The sequence below is a fragment of the Branchiostoma floridae genome, chromosome 9 (genome assembly GCF_000003815.2).
Source record: "Branchiostoma floridae strain S238N-H82 chromosome 9, Bfl_VNyyK, whole genome shotgun sequence".
Lineage (NCBI taxonomy): Eukaryota > Metazoa > Chordata > Leptocardii > Amphioxiformes > Branchiostomatidae > Branchiostoma > Branchiostoma floridae.
Genome location: NC_049987.1, coordinates 20,821,301 through 20,839,570, shown reverse-complemented (window position 1 = coordinate 20,839,570; position 18,270 = coordinate 20,821,301). Strand labels below are relative to the sequence as shown.

Genomic DNA, 18,270 nt, shown 5'->3' with positions numbered 1-18,270 from the left:
ACTGCAAAGGTAGGGGGTGCTGTTGATATGTGTGAGAAGAAATGTTGGTAGTTGTTACTCACCACACAGCCACTCACCACACAGCCACTCACCACACAGCCACTCACTCACTCACTCACTCACACAGCCACTCACCACACAGCCACTCACCACACAGCCACTCACTCACACAGCCACTCACCACACAGCCACTCACCACACAGCCACTCACCACACAGCCACTCACCACACAGCCACTCACCACACAGCCACTCACTCACTCACTCACTCACACAGCCACTCACCACACAGCCACTCACCACACAGCCACTCACCACACAGCCACTCACCACACAGCCACTCACCACACAGCCACTCACCACACAGCCACTCACCACACAGCCACTCACTCACTCACTCACCACACAGCCACTCACCACACAGCCACTCACCACACAGCCACTCGCTCACTCACTCACAGCCAAGCATTAACTTAATAAGATGTCTTTAAAACTTGTCATGTTTGTGATAAGTACATGCTGAATCTCTAGAGAAAGTTTGACAGTCTGTGTTTTTCCTCCCCAGGCAGCTGAGATGGCTCTCCGACTGAGCGCTGTTAACAGATGGTGTGTGACAGGCACACCCATACAGAGGAACCTGGAAGGTAAGGACACGTGGCAGTATTCACAGAAAAACTAACAAGCAGAGAGGAAGGTTTATCCTTACTATGAATTAACATTCAAAAAGAGGAGGAAGACCATTTGTAGTAGTCCAAAGCAAGCACTTTATCATCATCTGGTAAAACCAATATTTCGACCATAGATGGGTCATTTCTATCATTGATCATACATTTATTTTAGACGCCCCCCCAGCCCCATGCCGTCTAACATCTTGAAATATATTTGATTCTGATTATGCAATAGAGGGAACTTAAAGTTCTTGCGTGACTCATTCCCCCTGCAGCAAATAGTGAAGCGTTTACATGAACTTCATGCTCCAGTGAGTTACATGTAGCAATGCTTCCCGCACTTTACAGTGTCAGAGATAGGGCTGGGTACCGGTACAGAAAATTCAGGTCCAGGTCCGGTTCAGGTCCAAAGGATCAGGTCCAGGTCCGGACCTGAACCTGGACCTGATGCAGTATGACTCATACCACTGGTCCATTTTACTACAAAGAAATATGTTTGGTGGAGTATTAGACTTACACTGGCGTTTTAAAATCCTACAACGCTAACTTCACCTGTACAATTGGCTGTACAACTTGGTAGAAATTACTATAAACTCTACACTACTTCGCTTTTGTTATTTTCTTCCACCTGCAAGCGCCAAAACGTGTGACTGCCTGATGAAATAATCTGTTAATTTTCTAATCGGTCCAACATCCGGTCCACCTAATTTTTTCAGGTCTGGTTTTTCTGGACCGGTCCAATAAGGAAAACCGTTTTTGTACCGGTACGCTGTACCGATACCCAGCCCTAGTCAGAGATGGTGTCCATCTCCTTTTCTATAGCCATGGGGCCACACAGGCCACCACAGGTAGTAGGAACTTAGGAAGCTAGTCCACTAGAAGTGGAGTGTGCTGAGCTTCCATACTTGTTCACATCCACTAATACACTACAAATTGTTATAAGAAATGCAACCTGTCTCCCCCTCCCCCAGACCTGTATGGTTTGCTCCTGTTCCTGGGCGTTGACCCTTACTGGGTGAAGCACTGGTGGGAGCGGCTTCTGTACCAGCCATATTGCCATGGCAACCCACACCCCATGTACGAGGTCATCTCCAGGGTCATGTGGAGGACAGCCAAGAAGGATGTTCTTGATCAGGTAGGTCTAAGGATCAGGCGAAGTACTAGTAAGGAATTTATTGTACTTATAGAATATATTACGATGTACATGTATTCTGTATCACGTATGCGGCATACGCCATGTTGTATTTTTTGTGTCATCATAACCCACCCAAGAAAATGTTTTTAATGTGAAATGCACCAGAAGTTGAGAAAATTTGGTTTCCTCCAGCAAACAGCAACATCCATCATCCAAATCCAGCCATTTTCAAATTTTTGCCCATGACGCACCCAGTATGCAATCAAGGAATGCATTTGATTAATTCAATGGAAGCCTGTGTGATACAAGTACATGTAGAACCCCATGCAATACATATAGAATACAACACGATGTATTCCGTATCACCCGAGGTACCAGCCCGACCGCGGGAGGGCTGGGACCGAGGGTGATGCGGAATACACCGTGTTGTATTTTATTTATGTCATACCCACCCGAGAAAACCACTGTTTTGATGCGAAATGCGCCAGAAGTTGAACAAATTTGTTGCCCTCGAAAAAAAAGCGTTGCAACAGTAATGTTCCAACGTCCGAATCAGGTATTCGAACTTTCGATGGCGCCGTACTCGGCCCACTCGAAACAGTTCGATTTATTCAAATGGGGCCCGTGTGATAACCCCGGGCCCTACGGAAAGTTATCAGCCGGTCCGGAACACCCGTATCGAACATTTTCGTGTCACAGGTATGACATAAAGCCAGTTATCGTCCATTCCAGAACACCCATATCAAAATTTATTGTGGTCTAAGTATGACATAACAAATCAAGTTATCAACAACATCCATCCATACCATTTATGGTAATCCCACAGATTTCATGCCCAAGGTGCTGGTCACTGCCTTCAAATGAGTGAAGAGGTGACTTCTTCACCCATTTTGTGGAGATTTCCAGATTTCCATCCCATCCAAGAGGACTTGAGTGACACCTGTGTTGGTCATGTAGTTTTTCCATGATGCCTCAACCATCTCTTTACAGATCAACCTGCCCCAGCAGACAGAGGATGTCCACTGGCTGAAGTTCTCCCCAGTGGAGGAACACTTCTACAGGAGGAAACACGAGGACTGCTCCAGACATGCCTTCAAGGTGCTGAGCCAGTGGCACGACCTGGGCACCAAACTGTGTCAGCTGGACAGGAGAACCATGCAGACAGTGAGTAACATCCCTACCAGGCAGACAGAGAGAGAGAGAGACAGACAGACAGACAGACAGACTGGGAGCAACAGAGACAGATCTGTCTGTCTCTTTCTCTCTGCTTCTGTTGCTCTCTGTCTCTCTTTCTCTCTGTCACCTGATGGGAATTTGAATGTAAGGTTTGAAAAAAGGTTACCCTGTCAGACAGAAATCTGTACTTCAGAACATGAAAATATATTTTTGTATTGACAGATTTCGCAACAAAACTCAATGCATTATATTACCTTATTAAGTCAAATTGAATGAATTGTGCTTTCCTTTGAAATGCCCCAACCATTAATGCCTTAATCCTAGGCCTGCAATATATAAACTTCCCCCTCCCTCGATACATTATGAGTGGGAGAAGCAAAAATTGAAAGCTGGAGACAGCCCCGGCCATTATACCACTTTTGCTTGTGATAAGGAGTTAACAGTATGTTTTTATTGCTGTTTGGTGTTTTTGGTATGGGATGTGCATGTCTATCTATAAGAGTGGACACCTGTACATAAGCAGGCATTAAAGATGACTGTTTTGTGTTCCTTTAAGATGCTGTGGCCGCTGCTGAAGTTGCGGCAGGCCTGCTGTCATCCTCAGGCTGTCAGGGGGGAGTTCCTTCCTCTGCACAAAAGGTGAGACTCACTTTTATTTTAAATTTATTTTATTTCGTCATGTTTATTGCTCAATGCTTTACTTTGTGTGTGCCCTGGGTAACATACTAGTAGTTATACTTGTGTTGCCAGAATATATTAACTTGTATACTTGTGTTGCCAGAATATATTAACTTGTAAATTAATATTTGTATGATACAAGGTTTAGCTTGAATCTTACTGTTTACTGTCCAGCTTTATAGGCTAGAAGTGCACCTTAGTCTTAATCTTATATTGTCAATCCTTCTAAACCACACCTATTCTTTGACCTCTTTGTGGATCATTGGGGTATTATTACTAGTTGCTCCACCATCTAACTCTGTCCTCTGCCGCACCCATCCATTCTTGTAATATTCATTCATGTCCTTTATTTTGACTGGCCAAAGCCATTCTTCACAGAGGTCCAGTATGAGGGGGCAGGTGATCAGGGGAAAATGAATACATTAGTGCAAAAATAAAAAATAGATAAACAAATATTTTACATTAACTAATTTATTGTCTTAGCTGTTAGTAGACTTTAGTTGTTTTCCTACGTTGTCTTCCTACATTGTCTTCCCCTACTTCCGATTGATCTCATAGAAGCTTTTTACATGTAGATCTGAACCCTACTACAAGACTGTACCATGTTGTGTTCCCAGCACCATGACCATGGATGAACTGCTGAAGTCACTCACCCAGAAGTGTAAGATAGAATGTGAGGAGGCTCACAGACAACTCATCTGTGCTCTCAATGGTCTAGCTGGGATACACATCATCAAGGAAGAGGTGAGGGAACCTACTAGTAGTTAAAGCCATTTTACTTAAAGTAAGTAATGATCTACTTACTTATCTGGGATAAGTCTGATAAATGTATCTAGCCAAAAGTAAACATATTGCCTAATTTGAGTTTTCACTGTGAATTATTGACATGATGATCAGCTTTCTGTGAGGTCCTAGGGAAGTATCAGGACTGTTTTTATCAATTTTGATTTTATAACAAAGAGTGTTTTGTCTTTCTGACCTTGCAGACAGCATGGACAGTATTTACAGGCTCATGGTACCAGAGAAATTTCCCTTGCCATTTTTGACAAATACAATGAACATAGAACAAACTTATACTTTGTACCTTGTACAATTGTTGTGGAATAAAATCATAAGCGAGGCTCGGGCGATTGCCGCAGAATCGTCGCTTGATCGATTTTCGCCAAGTGTGACAGGTATAAGGACTAGAACCCTTTCCAGAAGTGCATCTATTTATGTAAGGTGCGTTATAACAGCCAGGTTTCGAGCTCCAGAACTCTTGGTCCAGAGGCAGAGTTGTTAACCACTGTTGTTAATGCACGCTAACGTATCTCTGTCCTTGCCATAGTACCCAGAAGCTGTAGAGAAGTACCGTGAGGTGCTGAGGTCTGTACAGGAACACGAGGGCAGACTGAAGACTGACAAGCTCCAGCGGCTCCACACCCTGCACAACCTGGCCGGGCTGCTGCACAGGAAACACCCTGGGGTGGCCCCTACACTCAGGGATGATCAGCTCATGAAACAGGTAAGTGTTTGTGAATTTGTTTATTTGTTCTATCTAGATTTAGGTATTTGTTTTCACCTGAATGTAGTGATGATAGTAAAATGTACTAGAAAATGGATATCGATGTCAAGTGTCTTTCCCAAGGGTACAATGCTGTAGCCTCCATAACAGGCTCTCTGGGCCCTTTTCCATCTTTTTTTGCTCATAATACACTTTTGCTGGCTGTTTCTTTTTGTACTGGGTTGCTTGTACTGCTGGCCAGTAGTACAAGCAACCCAGTACAAAAAGAAAAGGCCAGCAAAAGTGTATTATGAGCAAAAGGAAGACGTTAAAAAAAAGACCCTGAGAGCCTGCTATGGTGGCTTAAAACACTGGAGCCTTCAATGGATTTGAACCTAGAACCTTTAGATTTTAAGAAAAGTAACCACAAGATAACCTTGACACCTTTCTACATGTATTAACTCTTGGTCATGTTGAAGAAAACTTTTGCTCAGAATGTCTGTATTTTCCCCTCTAGGCTGAGGAGCTGAAGATGTACTACATGCAGAAGTCCCTGGATAAGATCCACAGCTCACAGCAGACTCTACTTCCTATACAGCAGAAGGTACACATGACCTTTATACATCTGTGTCAGACACTACAATGGAAATCTAGATTAATTTAAGTAATATGTGTGTATGTAAATTATAGATATAGCCTAAAGCATAGCAAAGTTTTCTTGTTATACTTTTTATATCTAACTTAATGATTTAACACTAGTTTGTCCTGATTATGTAATAAATGTCATTGTGATTGTTGATCTTCATTCTTCAACCTTTGATAGAAATGTCTGATGACAATGTTATTTTACACTGAATAAGTACATAATCTGTTAACTATTCAGTGGCTGTCACCTTCCTCAGGGCTTGCTAATTGGTTGCACTTGCTTTTCTCTATATACTATAGTGTTAGTATTTAAGTTCGCGGGGATCTTAATTGCAGTAGTGGGAAAAAGGCTTTTCTGGGTGGTTTTAAGTTCGAGGTAGCACCATGCACTGTAGTCTCTTACTGCCATGGAAAAAATGTTCGCAGTGGTTTTAAATTTGCGGTGAAGTGGCCACCGCAAAAACTGCAAACATAAAACCACCGCAAACATTTCTGCATTTACAAATATTTGCTGGTTGCCAAGGTTACAGGTTTGTTTGCCAATTTTGTATGTTTTCCCTTAGGTTCAGCAGCTGCGTAGGAAGCTGCAGCCAGGCACACCGTGGTGGATGGACACGCTGCAGTGGGCCATCTACTGGGGCAAGGACGAGGACCTGGCAGAGAGGATCCGCAACGAACTGTCGGGAGACAGAGACCCAGACGCTACCAGCATTGTCAACAAGTGAGTTGGAGACTTACGTCCAACCCCTGAAAGACAGGGAACAACGGACGCTAAACCAGATAGTGAGTGAGTGAGTGAGTGAGTGAGTGAGTGAGTGAGTGAGTGAGTGAGTGAGTGAGTGAGTGAGTGAGTGAGTGAGTGAGTGAGTGAGTGAGTGAGTGAGTGAGTGAGTGAGTGAGTGAGTGAGTGAGTGAAGTAAGGTTGAAAGGAAATCTGATGTTTCTCTGCCTTTACTGCTCTGTTTTGTCAGCTAGGTAAATAAGTTTGTAGTCTAACATGCCAAAGGTATAGTGCCAAGTGGTTGGTACCAATATAACAATATTGACTGGGAGTCTGTGTGGGAAAGATGCAATGAGAGATGAAATTTGGCATGATTTTTTTTCAGAGGAGAAAGCAGACCTTTATCTCTCAACACTTTCAACTTCAAGCTTGTTGGTATTATACATGCATGTAGGACAATCAAACCTGCAATTACCTCTTTGGTGGCCCCCTAAATGATTTTTACCATTGACACATGCGTTTGGAGTCCTATCTGTAGTGACCATCTATCCAGTGGCACGTAAACAGATTTCATTGGTTCCTGAGTAGTCCTCTTGGGCAGGTTTAGCTGTACATTAATACCTTCCCTGACTTGTCTTCTTTTGTGCAGTTTTGATGATAGAGAGGTGTGCCCATGGCCACAGACACAACTCATTTTCCTGGACTTCATGACACAATGACACAACAATTGTATCCAACATCAACATTAAAATTATTGTGTTAAACGACAGGTTCCGTGACCTGAGAGGACTGCAGTTCCTCCTGACCTCCCAGCTGGAGAACCTGCAGCAGTCCCACTCTGCGGTCTGCACAGCTGTCAATCATTTGAGTCAGGACCCCGCCCTTCAGCTCATCCAATCAGCAGTGGAGTGCCACCTCAGGCCAGAGAAGGGGGAGGAGCTTCACACGTATGTTCAGTATATCAAAAGGTTAATCTGTTAGCAGATGTTGGGAGGGAAAATTGTTAGTTTACATTTTTCTAGCTGCCTATTTGGTTTTTTTCTAGAAAAAAAATCGAAGAGGAAGCACTGCAATATACCGGTGCAGCCAAATGGGGGAGCTAGAGTTCTCCCTACCAGGGTGTGGAGTTTTTGATAATTGCAAGTTTAAATGGAGCATTCTATAGCTTGAAGGGCCAAAATTTCTATCTTTGGTCCCTGGTCAATCATCAGAATTTTATGCTTGCCCAAGGATCTGCTCCCCAGGATAAGAGGGCGCATGGTGAGGGCATGAGGGCACAGCACCCCTGTTGCTTGTTTAAAAAAATTCCTGTATTTCTGTTAGGGAGGCAGTTTGTAATAGAAATAGGCAGCTAGGAGAGCATGATGATGTTCCCTCCCAACATCTGATTGGAGATTGTTTAAAGATCATGGCTTGGATGTAATAGATTCCTGTACATGATTTCTAAGCTGCTACAAAGCAAGCAATTCTAGAGTTAAAGGCCAATATGTTACTGCTGCCTACACAGCATAATATATTCAATTGCTTTAGGGCCAAACTACGAAATGATAATTGTTTGGTCAATGTCTCCTTTTACAAGGTTTGTATTTTATGCTACATTTACAATCATTAAACATGAACTTGTTTTTGTTTACAGCTGTGAGTTCTGTAAGGCTGATGACCTGTTCCTGGAGTATGAATCAAGACTCTTCTCCTTCACTGCAAAGTATGTAAAACAATTATTTTAGAATTTTCCTGAATATTAGAATTCCTGTCCATAGTAATCACCTGTCTACAAAATTTTATCAGAGGGGGATTTATTTATTTGATTTTATTGGGTCCCCTGAGAGTGATCTTTTTGGGCAGGTATGACTGTATTGTGATCTAATATGAAGAAGGATGTGTTGATGTGACCACCTCTACATAAGGCCCGACTGGCCATTGTGACTTTTCTTACTTACACAAGCATTAATAGTCCTGTTAAAGGAACAGTGTGTAAGATTTACACAAGTAGTCTCCATGGGTAGATATGACTGTATTTTGATAGTATGAAGGAATAAAGGAGGATTTTTTTATTGTACAGTCAATCGTGTACAAGTGACCACTTCTACACAAGGATGAACTGGCCATTCATTTGTGACTTTTCCTATTCACACAAGCATTAAGAATCCTATTATCAGTCCCTTGAGCGGTCTTCTTTGGCAGATTTCATTGCATGTTCTGACTCATCTTCTAGACGTCTTGAAGACATGGTGGCAGAGGAGGAGGAGAACCCGGAGCGCCAGGTGACCAGGAGAGGCGTGTGGGCGCAGAGCGAGACAGAGAAGTGTCTTAAGATCGTCCTGAGCTTCTGTAAGTCCAGCCGGCTGGAGGAGCAGTGGGTGGAGGAGGGCAACATGCAGGTGGAGCTGTTTGAACAACTCAGGAGAGAGTACAAGGTAACAAGAGTGAAATTAAACTTTATTGTTTATTGTTTTTTAAAGCTGGTGTTTTTTAAGGTTGGTAATGAGTTATTAGATGTTTGAGCAGCTCAGGAGAGAGTAGAAGGTGACAAGAGTGAAGTTTTAAAAATATTTTGGCAATGTATGATTACATTTATGTTTGAACAGCTCAAGAGAGAGTACAGGGTAACAAGAGTGCTGTTTATTGTTAATTGTTTTTTAAAGCATGTTGGTGATGTGCTATTACTTGTTTGAGCAGCTCAGGAGAGAGCACATAGTCTTTTAAAAACATCCTGGCAATGTGTGGTTATGCTTGAACAGCTAAGGAGATAATACAAGGTAACAAGACTGAAGTTTGAACAATATAAATTGGCAATTTGTGGCTGAGAGAGTACAAGGTGTGGTACAGGAGTGGTGTTTTAAAGCAAACATCTAGTAGGTGACTGGTGGCTATGCATAAAATACACATGACTAATGGAAGGGCTGGTATCTCTGATTGAATTTATTTGTTTGATTCTGTTACTGTATAACAATAGCAACTCCATGTGGTGTGGATGGCCCTGCGGGACAGAGTGGCCGCTATAGATGAGCTGGACATGACCACGACTCGCTTGAGGCTCCGCCTACCAGAGGAGGAGAGAACGGACCCCCCACAACCCAACATCATCGAACCTGGGGAGGTAAGGGCCTCCAAATGTCTCTACTTTATTCATAACACAGCAGTTTTGTAATGTAGCAATGAGCTGTGTAAAAACAGATTAATACAGTTTGATCCACACACACTAGGAAGGAACCCTAGACTTTTTTCACTACTAAGTTGTGGTTCAAATACTGGAACTCTTGCATTATGTCCTATCCAAGAGGACATTCCTAACCTGAGCTAGGTACACATTTACACCTTACCAGTAGTGGAGTGAGGAAATTGGAGTAAAGTGCCTTTTGCAAGAGCTCGACGTTGGGGCCTAATACTAGGGACCTGTTAGCATATGAATCCGTTCTTTTACTACTAGGCTGACCACTAGCAGATCATGAACCTGAAAGACCTTTGCCTGGTTGTTCAATCAAGTTTGCTATATGTAATGTTGTTACAAAGCCCAAAGTAATGTCGTTCTTTTTTGTCAGGTTGACCACCAGTGGATAAAGAAAGACCTTTGCCTGTTTGTTCAATCAGCTTTTTCTGTATGTAATGCGGTTACAAAACCCAAAGTAATGTCATTCTTTTTTGTCAGGTTGACCACCAGTGGATAAAGAAAGACCTTTGCCTGTTTGTTCAATCAGCTTTATCTGCAATGTAATGAGGTTACAAAACCCAAACTAATGTCTACTTTTTGTCAGGTTGACCACCAGTGGATAAAGAACCTGAATGACAAGGCCGTGGCGACGAGTCTGCTGCACAGGAAGCTGGGGCAGCTGCTGTACCTGAAGAACCTGGCCAAGTCTCAGGAGTACCAGAAGGATGGAGTCAACCCTGAACCCTGCCCGATCTGTCAGAGGCAGCTGGGGACTGAGGTAAGACCTTACTTAGAGACAATTGATGTGAATATATACATTAGACAATGTGCTTTCAGGGCACTTGTTATATTGTTTTCTGTCATAGCAAACATAGTCACAGTGACTGTGTTTGATAACAGTTGTTTTTGACAAGCATTTTGATGTCAATCTTTGTGTGATCGTGTGGAACAGGGTTTATGGTTGCTTTGCTTTTCACCTTTTTATGGGGTGTGATTCATACGTTCACTTACTTTCCACAAGTCCGGATCCTTTATTTTTATTTTAATGTATGCATAGATGTCATAAAACCTAGTTAGAAATTTGCATTAAAAACTTTGTTGGTCAACTCACCATGTTGGAGGAGATAAATAAATCTAGCTTGTGTTGTTGGTAAAAATTCAGGCATCATGCTCTTCTGTGTGCAACATACATACAGGACTAGTTGTCAACACTATATGCAATGCGCAAAGCATTTGAACCTACTAAAATGGCTATTACCCTTTTAAAAGTACCTCCTGTGTGGATGTTTGAACGATAAAAGCTCTTTATCGCACCTTGTTCCAGTGGAGTGTCCTGATGTGTGGCCACTGCTTCTGTGAGGAGTGCATCTCTGTGCTGGTGAACCAATTTGGACTGGGCAGTCGCAGGGGGTCCATCCGCTGTGCCATCTGCCGTCAGCTGACCGCCACACAGGACATCTCGTATGTCAGCACGGAGGCCAAGCAGCAGGAGGATGTGGATGTCAAGGTTTGTTTATTTGTTTGTTTATTTACTATTATTTGTTTGTTTGTTTGTTTGTTTGTGAACCAGCACAGTAGGCAGGCAGCAGGAGGATGTGGATGTGAAGGTTTGTTTATTTGTTTGTTTGTATGTAAGGCATCACCACAGGAGGCAGGCAGCAGGAGGATGTGGATGTGAAGGTTTGTTTATTTGTTTGTTTGTATGTAAGGCATCACCACAGGAGGCAGGCAGCAGGAGGATGTGAAGGTTTGTTTATTTGTTTGTTTGTATGTAAGGCATCACCACAGGAGGCAGGCAGCAGGAGGATGTGGATGTGAAGGTTTGTTTATTTGTTTGTTTGTATGTAAGGCATCACCACAGGAGGCAGGCAGCAGGAGGATGTGGATGTGAAGGTTTGTTTATTTGTTTGTTTGTATGTAAGGCATCACCACAGGAGGCAGGCAGCAGGAGGATGTGGATGTGAAGGTTTGTTTATTTGCTTGTTTGTATGTGAGACATCATCACAGTAGGCAGGCAACAGGAAGATGTAGATGTGAAGGTTTGTTTATTTGCTTATTTATTTGTTTATTTGTATGAGACATCAGTAGGCAGGCAGCAAGATTTATTGTTTGCCCGTGCGTTTGTTGTTTATTTCGTACATCAGCACAGTGGGCAAGTAACAGGGAGGATGTTAGTCTGATGTGAAAGTTAGTTTATACAACATGTATGCTCTTTGCTTAAATTTTGTTCTATGGGTATTCAAGAGCTGTCAAACCCTGACATCCAGAGGGAACATCCAACCCTCTCAGAACGGGTAAAAAAATGGGTGTTTATAGAATAGTGAGTGATTGCTTGAGTGAATTTATAATTTGATCAAAAAGTGACTCATTATGTGTATAACCAGCGCTCCTGTCTTGCAGGGAAGTCACTCCACCAAGGTTGAAGCTGTGGTTCGGACCCTCAAACTCATCCGGCAAAAGGACCCCACGGCCAAGTCTCTGGTCTTCTCTACTGTATGTGTGTCAAGGCACTAGTCATATGCCTTTGATTCTAATCACTACCTTAATGTGTTCTGGCTCTTTCAGGGGTGCCTAAGCATTTGCACAAACCCTATGAAATTCGTACGAATATTGTGTGATACACACAAATCACTGTGCAAAAACGCACAAAGATTATGAAAATCGCACAAATCACCATGTGAAACATACGAATATTAATGTGATATATACACAAACCTTATGAGATTTGTATGCACCTTTATGAAAAACAGTGGTCGGTCACTATGTTGGGAGAAGGCATGATTTTGAGCATTTCTGATATTTATATTTCAAGGTCTGGAATGGACATCTGAGTAGATTAAGGAAACAGGTGTTACATGCCTTTCCCATAAGCACAACATTGGGGCCTGCCAGGGATGCAAACCTAGAACCTTTAGATTCTAATTCAACAACCTTGCCACCACTTCAATCCTTAAGTATAACTTGTATTGTCACAGTGGCAGGATGTCTTAGACGTTGTTGCCACGGCACTGCGAGAGAACAACATGGAATACAGGGCCATCAATGGCATCCACAGATTCCAGGTCAGCTTCTTTCTTTTATAGGATGTTTCCATGAAGAGAATGAGGTAATGTGTTTGTGGAATGAGCTAGGAGTTTGTTTTGATAGAGATATTGAAGCTGAAAATGTCTATTTGTTTGTTCATTTGCTGTGTAATACACAGTAGCCTGGTATGCAGTCGTATTATAGCTTCCGGGTCTCTTCTGTCCTCTCCACAAATACATAAAGACTTGGGAGCTGTAAAGCGGCTGGATACCAGGGGAATAAACACGGCCAGGATAGCTCAACTAGCGGATGGCTATTTCTTTTTTTCTCTGCTCATTCTTGTTTTGTTCAGCCAAGGGTGGCCCATCTCAGTGGGCTGTTACAAAGGGCCAGACCTCCTGGCAAACATAATGCAAAGCAAAAAACATTTTAGGGACATAACACTAGTTCACCTTTAATCGCGGGGTAACCTATATCCGCTGTACCTAAAAACAGGATATTTAGGGATATTACGTAGATAGACGGTGGTTTCAAATTGCCCTTTTTTCAATATAATTTAGTTTGAGAGCACCGTCAGTCGACATGATATCCCGAAATACCTCGGTATTAAATACAACGGATAAAGTTTACCCCGCGCATAAAGGTGAACTAGCGTTAGATTGACTTGGCTTGATCATTCTCAAATGTGCTGCATGGCTTTCTTTGTGAAAAGTATTTTGAAATTTGTTGACCTTTGGATGGAAACACATTCCAAATGTAGAATTTATTTTTTTAATTTTGTGTTTTTCCAGGAGAACATGACAGACTTTAAGTATGACAGCGGAATCGGTGTTTTGCTTCTTCCCCTGCACACTGGCTCCCACGGGCTTAACATTATCGAGGCCACACATGTGCTGCTGGTGGAGCCGATCATTAACCCAGCACAGGAGGCACAGGCTATCGGCAGGGTGCACCGCATTGGGCAGACCAAGTAAGAACTGTTACTGATCTAACCCTTGCTGATGTAACCCTAACCCTAACTCTAACCCTAACCCTAATACAACACCACACAGAAGGCACAGGCTATAGGCAGGGAGTATCGCTTTAGGCAGACTAAGTAAGAACTTTTATTGAGGTAACTCCTATCACAAACACCTTGCAACACGTGGACATGGTGCATTGCTTTGGAAAAAACAAGTTTGAACTATTGCGGACCTAAATCTTACGTAATCTTCCGTGATGTATTATGTGTGGGTCACGACCAGGGGTGTCGCCAGCTTTGAATTTTTTCCTGTCCCTCTCATTGTTTGGGAGGCTACGTTTTTTATTTTCCTTGTAAAATTTGTCAATTTAATCTTATGAGAACACATTTTCATCAATGTTATGAACTTAAGTCCAGATTTTGGGGACAGATGGAATTTTGTTGGTCCCAATATGCAAATTTTTGTCCCAGGAAGGGTTCTGGAGACAGCCCTGGTAGCAACACCAGCTGTACAATCATGTAGCCGCCTGTGTTCCACGTGTATTATCTTGTCGCAATCACAATAAAGTCAAACTCTTACTCAAATGAAACGCGTAAACAATGAGCATTGCTTCAGGCAGACCAAGTAAGAACTGTTACAGACTTAATTCTAAACTCAATTTAAACACAAAGTAAGGACCTATTAAGCCTTTTCCATACAATGTGCCAAAGACAAAGTGTTACATTTTCGCATGGGGTAGATACCTTGTACCCACTTGTCACTTCCATAGAATCCTCTTCTTCAAGCTATAGACATGTAACATCATTAAGAAGATATAAGGTAGTGATTATTAAACATACAGTGTCCCTTATTGTAAACTTTGAAGTCTCTAAACTGATTCTGTTTCAGGGCAACAGTCGTCCATCGTTTCCTGGTGCAGAACACAATCGAGGAGAGAATCCACGCCATGAAGAAGCACATCAGTGCCAGGTGTGGGCGTTGTTTTCTTTTGTGGCGTTTTTGTGCATTTTCTGTTTTTAGTGTTCAAATCTCTTCTTATTGCTTACAGTCAATCCATAGTTTGAATCTGACAGTTTAAATCCATCTTTGGTATGATGGTGCTGAATTGGCTGTGACAATCCATGCATGCTTTAAAGTCAGATTTGAGATCTGTTTAAAACTGATTGACTGTAATAGATCGTGCTTACTTTAAATCATATTCTAACCCTTGGTACTGGTTGAATAAGACAGCCTGTTCGTACTTTTAAATCAGAGTTAAACCCTGTCCTTGGTGCTGATTGGCTGAGACAGCCTGTTCTTACTTTCAAATGAGAGTTGAATCTTGTCCTTGGTGCTGATTGGCTGAGACAGTCTGATCTTAATTTCAAATCAGATTTGAACCCTGTCCTTTGTGCTGATTGGCTGAGACAGCCTGTTCTTACTTTCAAATGAGAGTTGAACCCTGTCCTTGGTGCTAATTGGCTGACACAGCATGTTCTTACTTTCAAATGAGAGTTGAACCCTGTCCTTGGTGCTGATTGGCTGAGACAGCCTGTTCTTACTTTCAAATGAGAGTTGAACCCTGTCCTTGGTGCTAATTGGCTGACACAGCCTGTTCTTACTTTCAAATGAGAGTTGACCCCTGTCCTTTGTGCTGATTGGCTGAGACAGCCTGTTCTTACTTTCAAATGAGAGTTGAACCCTGTCCTTGGTGCTAATTGGCTGACACAGCCTGTTCTTACTTTCAAATGACAGTTGAACCCTGTCCTTGGTGCTAATTGGCTGACACAGCCTGTTCTTACTTTCAAATGACAGTTGAATCCTGCCCTTGGTGCTGATTGGCTGAGATAGGCTGTTCTTACTTTCAAATGAGAGTTGAACCCTGTCCTTGGTGCTGATTGGCTGAGATAGGCTGTTCTTACTTTCAAATGAGAGTTGAACCCTGTCCTTTGTGCTGATTGGCTGAGACAGGCTGTTCTTACTTTAAATGACAGTTGAGCCCTGGTGCTAAATTGGCTGTTGTTAATACCACTTTTCAAGTTTTTAATTTTGTTTTTTAATGATTTCAGTGACAGTATTGACACACAGTCTGAGGGAACAGTCCTGACTGTCGGAGACTTGCGCGACCTCTTCAGCGACGCCTTCCACCACCGAGAGGACGACTCCCCTCCCCCACCTCAGCAGGAGTACGATCAAAACAACAGCGTTCTGGAAGAGTTTGATGATGGGGATCGTCACCCTGCAGATGGACCTCCCACGCCCTGAGCACCTGAGACTTTGTAACTGTATTTCAAAATCCATCGGTGGTGTGCCCTAGGGCACACAACTAATCGTCCTGGACTTACATGCAAAACATCAAATATTTACATACCATTAGCACACAATCTCACAATTCTCACATCATCTGCCTGCCTTCAAGACAAGCTTTTAAACACATCTTACACATGTTTTTACCCATGTGATGGTTTTTAATGTTATCAAGAGAATTTTTAGATATGTCGTAACATTCAACACTGTCTGTTATGTTGGTGTCCATTTGTGATAAAGTCAAGTCAAGGTTGCCCTGCATCTTTGCATTCTATCGGCAAGATTTTACATATTCTACTTGATAGTTGATGACATAATTAGAAAGTGTTGGAAAATATGAATATAATATGTCTTAACCTGAAATACCAACAAAAAACTAAAACACTAATATGGTAATAATATAAATATGCTCTAAGGCAAAATAGAGAGTTAAGTGCACAACAAGACTAGACAGTGTACTAGGTACTGTACCCATGTCATGAAACTGTACTTCAGTACGTTTTGATCTTTGAAACATGAAACAAATTTTTTACAGCTACTTGGCTATATTTGTGTTGTTTAAGTTTCTTCTTTGTCAACTGTCTTTCTGCCTTTGATACTTTGGGAACAAGAGTATTTACGGTCATGAACTGACGGGTCATGACTGTTGCAGGCTTTTTGTTGCTAGCTTTTTCATACGTATTATCATTTCTACTAAGACACGTTAACATCTGCAGAGCACCGTATGAAGGTTTGTCCTTTTCCAATTAAAATCAATACTACGTTCCAGGTGAACACCTTGGAACAGAATACTCTACTCTTGACAATCTTAGATGACACCACAGCACAGGACTTAGGTAAGCGTGATAAAATATCACTTGTCTTCAGCTGCTTTATACAAATATACAACACCCTACTCCTACGCACGTCTACTGCTATTTACATAGTATGGCGTGCCATTTTTAAGGGTCAACTAGATGCATGCACCTTATTCTCCAAGCAGAGGTTTGGTTGCGGGGATAATAGTGGCCACTACTATCCCCGCTATTTCAACCTCTGCTTGGAGAATAGATGTCCCTAGAACTGGAATCAGTTGTTGCTTACTTGTCAAACTTGAGTCTCGGGATTTAGGGGCCCAGGCCCTCGAATGTTACAGATCTACCACAGTCTCAAGTGTTTTCGTTGTGTTTGAAGCTTTGAGAGAAGACACAAATCCTAGTTTCGATACAATTCGCATGCTTCAAGTGTCATGGATTCTACGTGATTGGTGCGGTTGGAACGTGGTGCTCTGGACTCGAGGCGTTAAACTGTCTTAAACACTGGGGATCTTTCATGGCCAGTAGGTGTTTATTTCTGGGGGCGATTCATTTTGCCGTGTGTCATCACAGGCAGGAAGGGACGCCCCACCTTGTGGGTCTCGGCTTCTTCCGTTTGTGATCTCCCATGGCCAGTAGGTGTTTGGTACGGTTGGGGTCTGAGGCTTAGGATGCGTTGTGTTGGATTGTGTGTTGTTGGGGATCACCCATGGCCAGTAGGTGTTAGTAAGTGATTGGTTTAATGGTACTTCATTTTGCGATGTCCCAATGGAGGAGCTGGGTGGCGAAGGAAGGGACGCGCGGCGCAGTGTGCTTGGACCTTTTGAAATCTCCCATGGCCAGTAAGTGTTTGGAACGCTAGAAATAGGGGGTTCTGGACGTGATGTGTTAGATTGTGCATTGCTTCGAATCTCCCATGGCCAGTACGTGTTTGGAACGCTTGAAATAGGGGGTTCTGGACGCGATGTTTTAAGCTGTGCATTGCTTGGGATCTCCCATGGCCAGTAGGTGTTTGGCAGCGTCTGTGATGGACAGTGAACAGGCTGACGTGTGACGAGGGACGGTCGGCCTGGTGTGTCCCGGGTACCTTCACGTTTGCGCTCCATTGCCCAGCTTGCCAGTGCGGTAAAGGAAGCTGATCGCTGCACGGGACGCCGGTGCTCCGCGCCTTCAACGATTTGCCATGGCCAGGAGGTGTTTGGTCGCGAGGTCTGTGAAACTGCAGCTTCGTCGGGAACGCTATGCTGACCTTGTGCCTGTGTCGACTGAGAAATAGAAGACGGGGATGCTGCATGAGCTCCCATGCCTTGCTCGTCTAGGGCACTCTCTGCCTTTCCGTACAAAGCTACGTGATGGGATTTGGATCTCCCATACAGAGATATACGTCGGTTAGGTGTCGACCAGATCTGGCGTGAAGTTATGGCCCGGCTGTCGTGATAGATTCTGCGACTCTCACCCTCCCCCTTGCCTACAGGAAGCGTCAAATCCACAGCAATGCCATAGTATGGTAACGGGGCATTATCGTCGTCGCTGTCTAGAATGCCACAA

At 43.0% G+C, this 18,270-nt stretch overlaps 1 protein-coding gene across 1 annotated transcript in view; it reads left to right on the top strand.

Annotated features, from left to right (window-relative positions):
• LOC118422457 (E3 ubiquitin-protein ligase SHPRH-like) overlaps nucleotides 1-16,476 on the top strand; it is a 26,723-nt gene extending 10,247 nt beyond the window's left edge. The window contains exons 10-28 of the mRNA XM_035830045.1: nucleotides 565-643; nucleotides 1,639-1,802; nucleotides 2,793-2,966; nucleotides 3,535-3,617; nucleotides 4,274-4,400; nucleotides 4,984-5,160; nucleotides 5,657-5,743; nucleotides 6,348-6,505; nucleotides 7,276-7,452; nucleotides 8,142-8,210; nucleotides 8,721-8,922; nucleotides 9,462-9,605; nucleotides 10,261-10,434; nucleotides 10,981-11,163; nucleotides 12,057-12,149; nucleotides 12,632-12,718; nucleotides 13,472-13,650; nucleotides 14,531-14,611; nucleotides 15,691-16,476. Of these exons, the coding sequence (XP_035685938.1) occupies nucleotides 565-643; nucleotides 1,639-1,802; nucleotides 2,793-2,966; nucleotides 3,535-3,617; nucleotides 4,274-4,400; nucleotides 4,984-5,160; nucleotides 5,657-5,743; nucleotides 6,348-6,505; nucleotides 7,276-7,452; nucleotides 8,142-8,210; nucleotides 8,721-8,922; nucleotides 9,462-9,605; nucleotides 10,261-10,434; nucleotides 10,981-11,163; nucleotides 12,057-12,149; nucleotides 12,632-12,718; nucleotides 13,472-13,650; nucleotides 14,531-14,611; nucleotides 15,691-15,886 (2,634 nt within the window). The 3' untranslated portion in view covers nucleotides 15,887-16,476. The remainder of the gene's footprint in view (nucleotides 1-564; nucleotides 644-1,638; nucleotides 1,803-2,792; nucleotides 2,967-3,534; nucleotides 3,618-4,273; nucleotides 4,401-4,983; nucleotides 5,161-5,656; nucleotides 5,744-6,347; nucleotides 6,506-7,275; nucleotides 7,453-8,141; nucleotides 8,211-8,720; nucleotides 8,923-9,461; nucleotides 9,606-10,260; nucleotides 10,435-10,980; nucleotides 11,164-12,056; nucleotides 12,150-12,631; nucleotides 12,719-13,471; nucleotides 13,651-14,530; nucleotides 14,612-15,690) is intronic.
• Nucleotides 16,477-18,270: the final 1,794 nt, after the last annotated feature.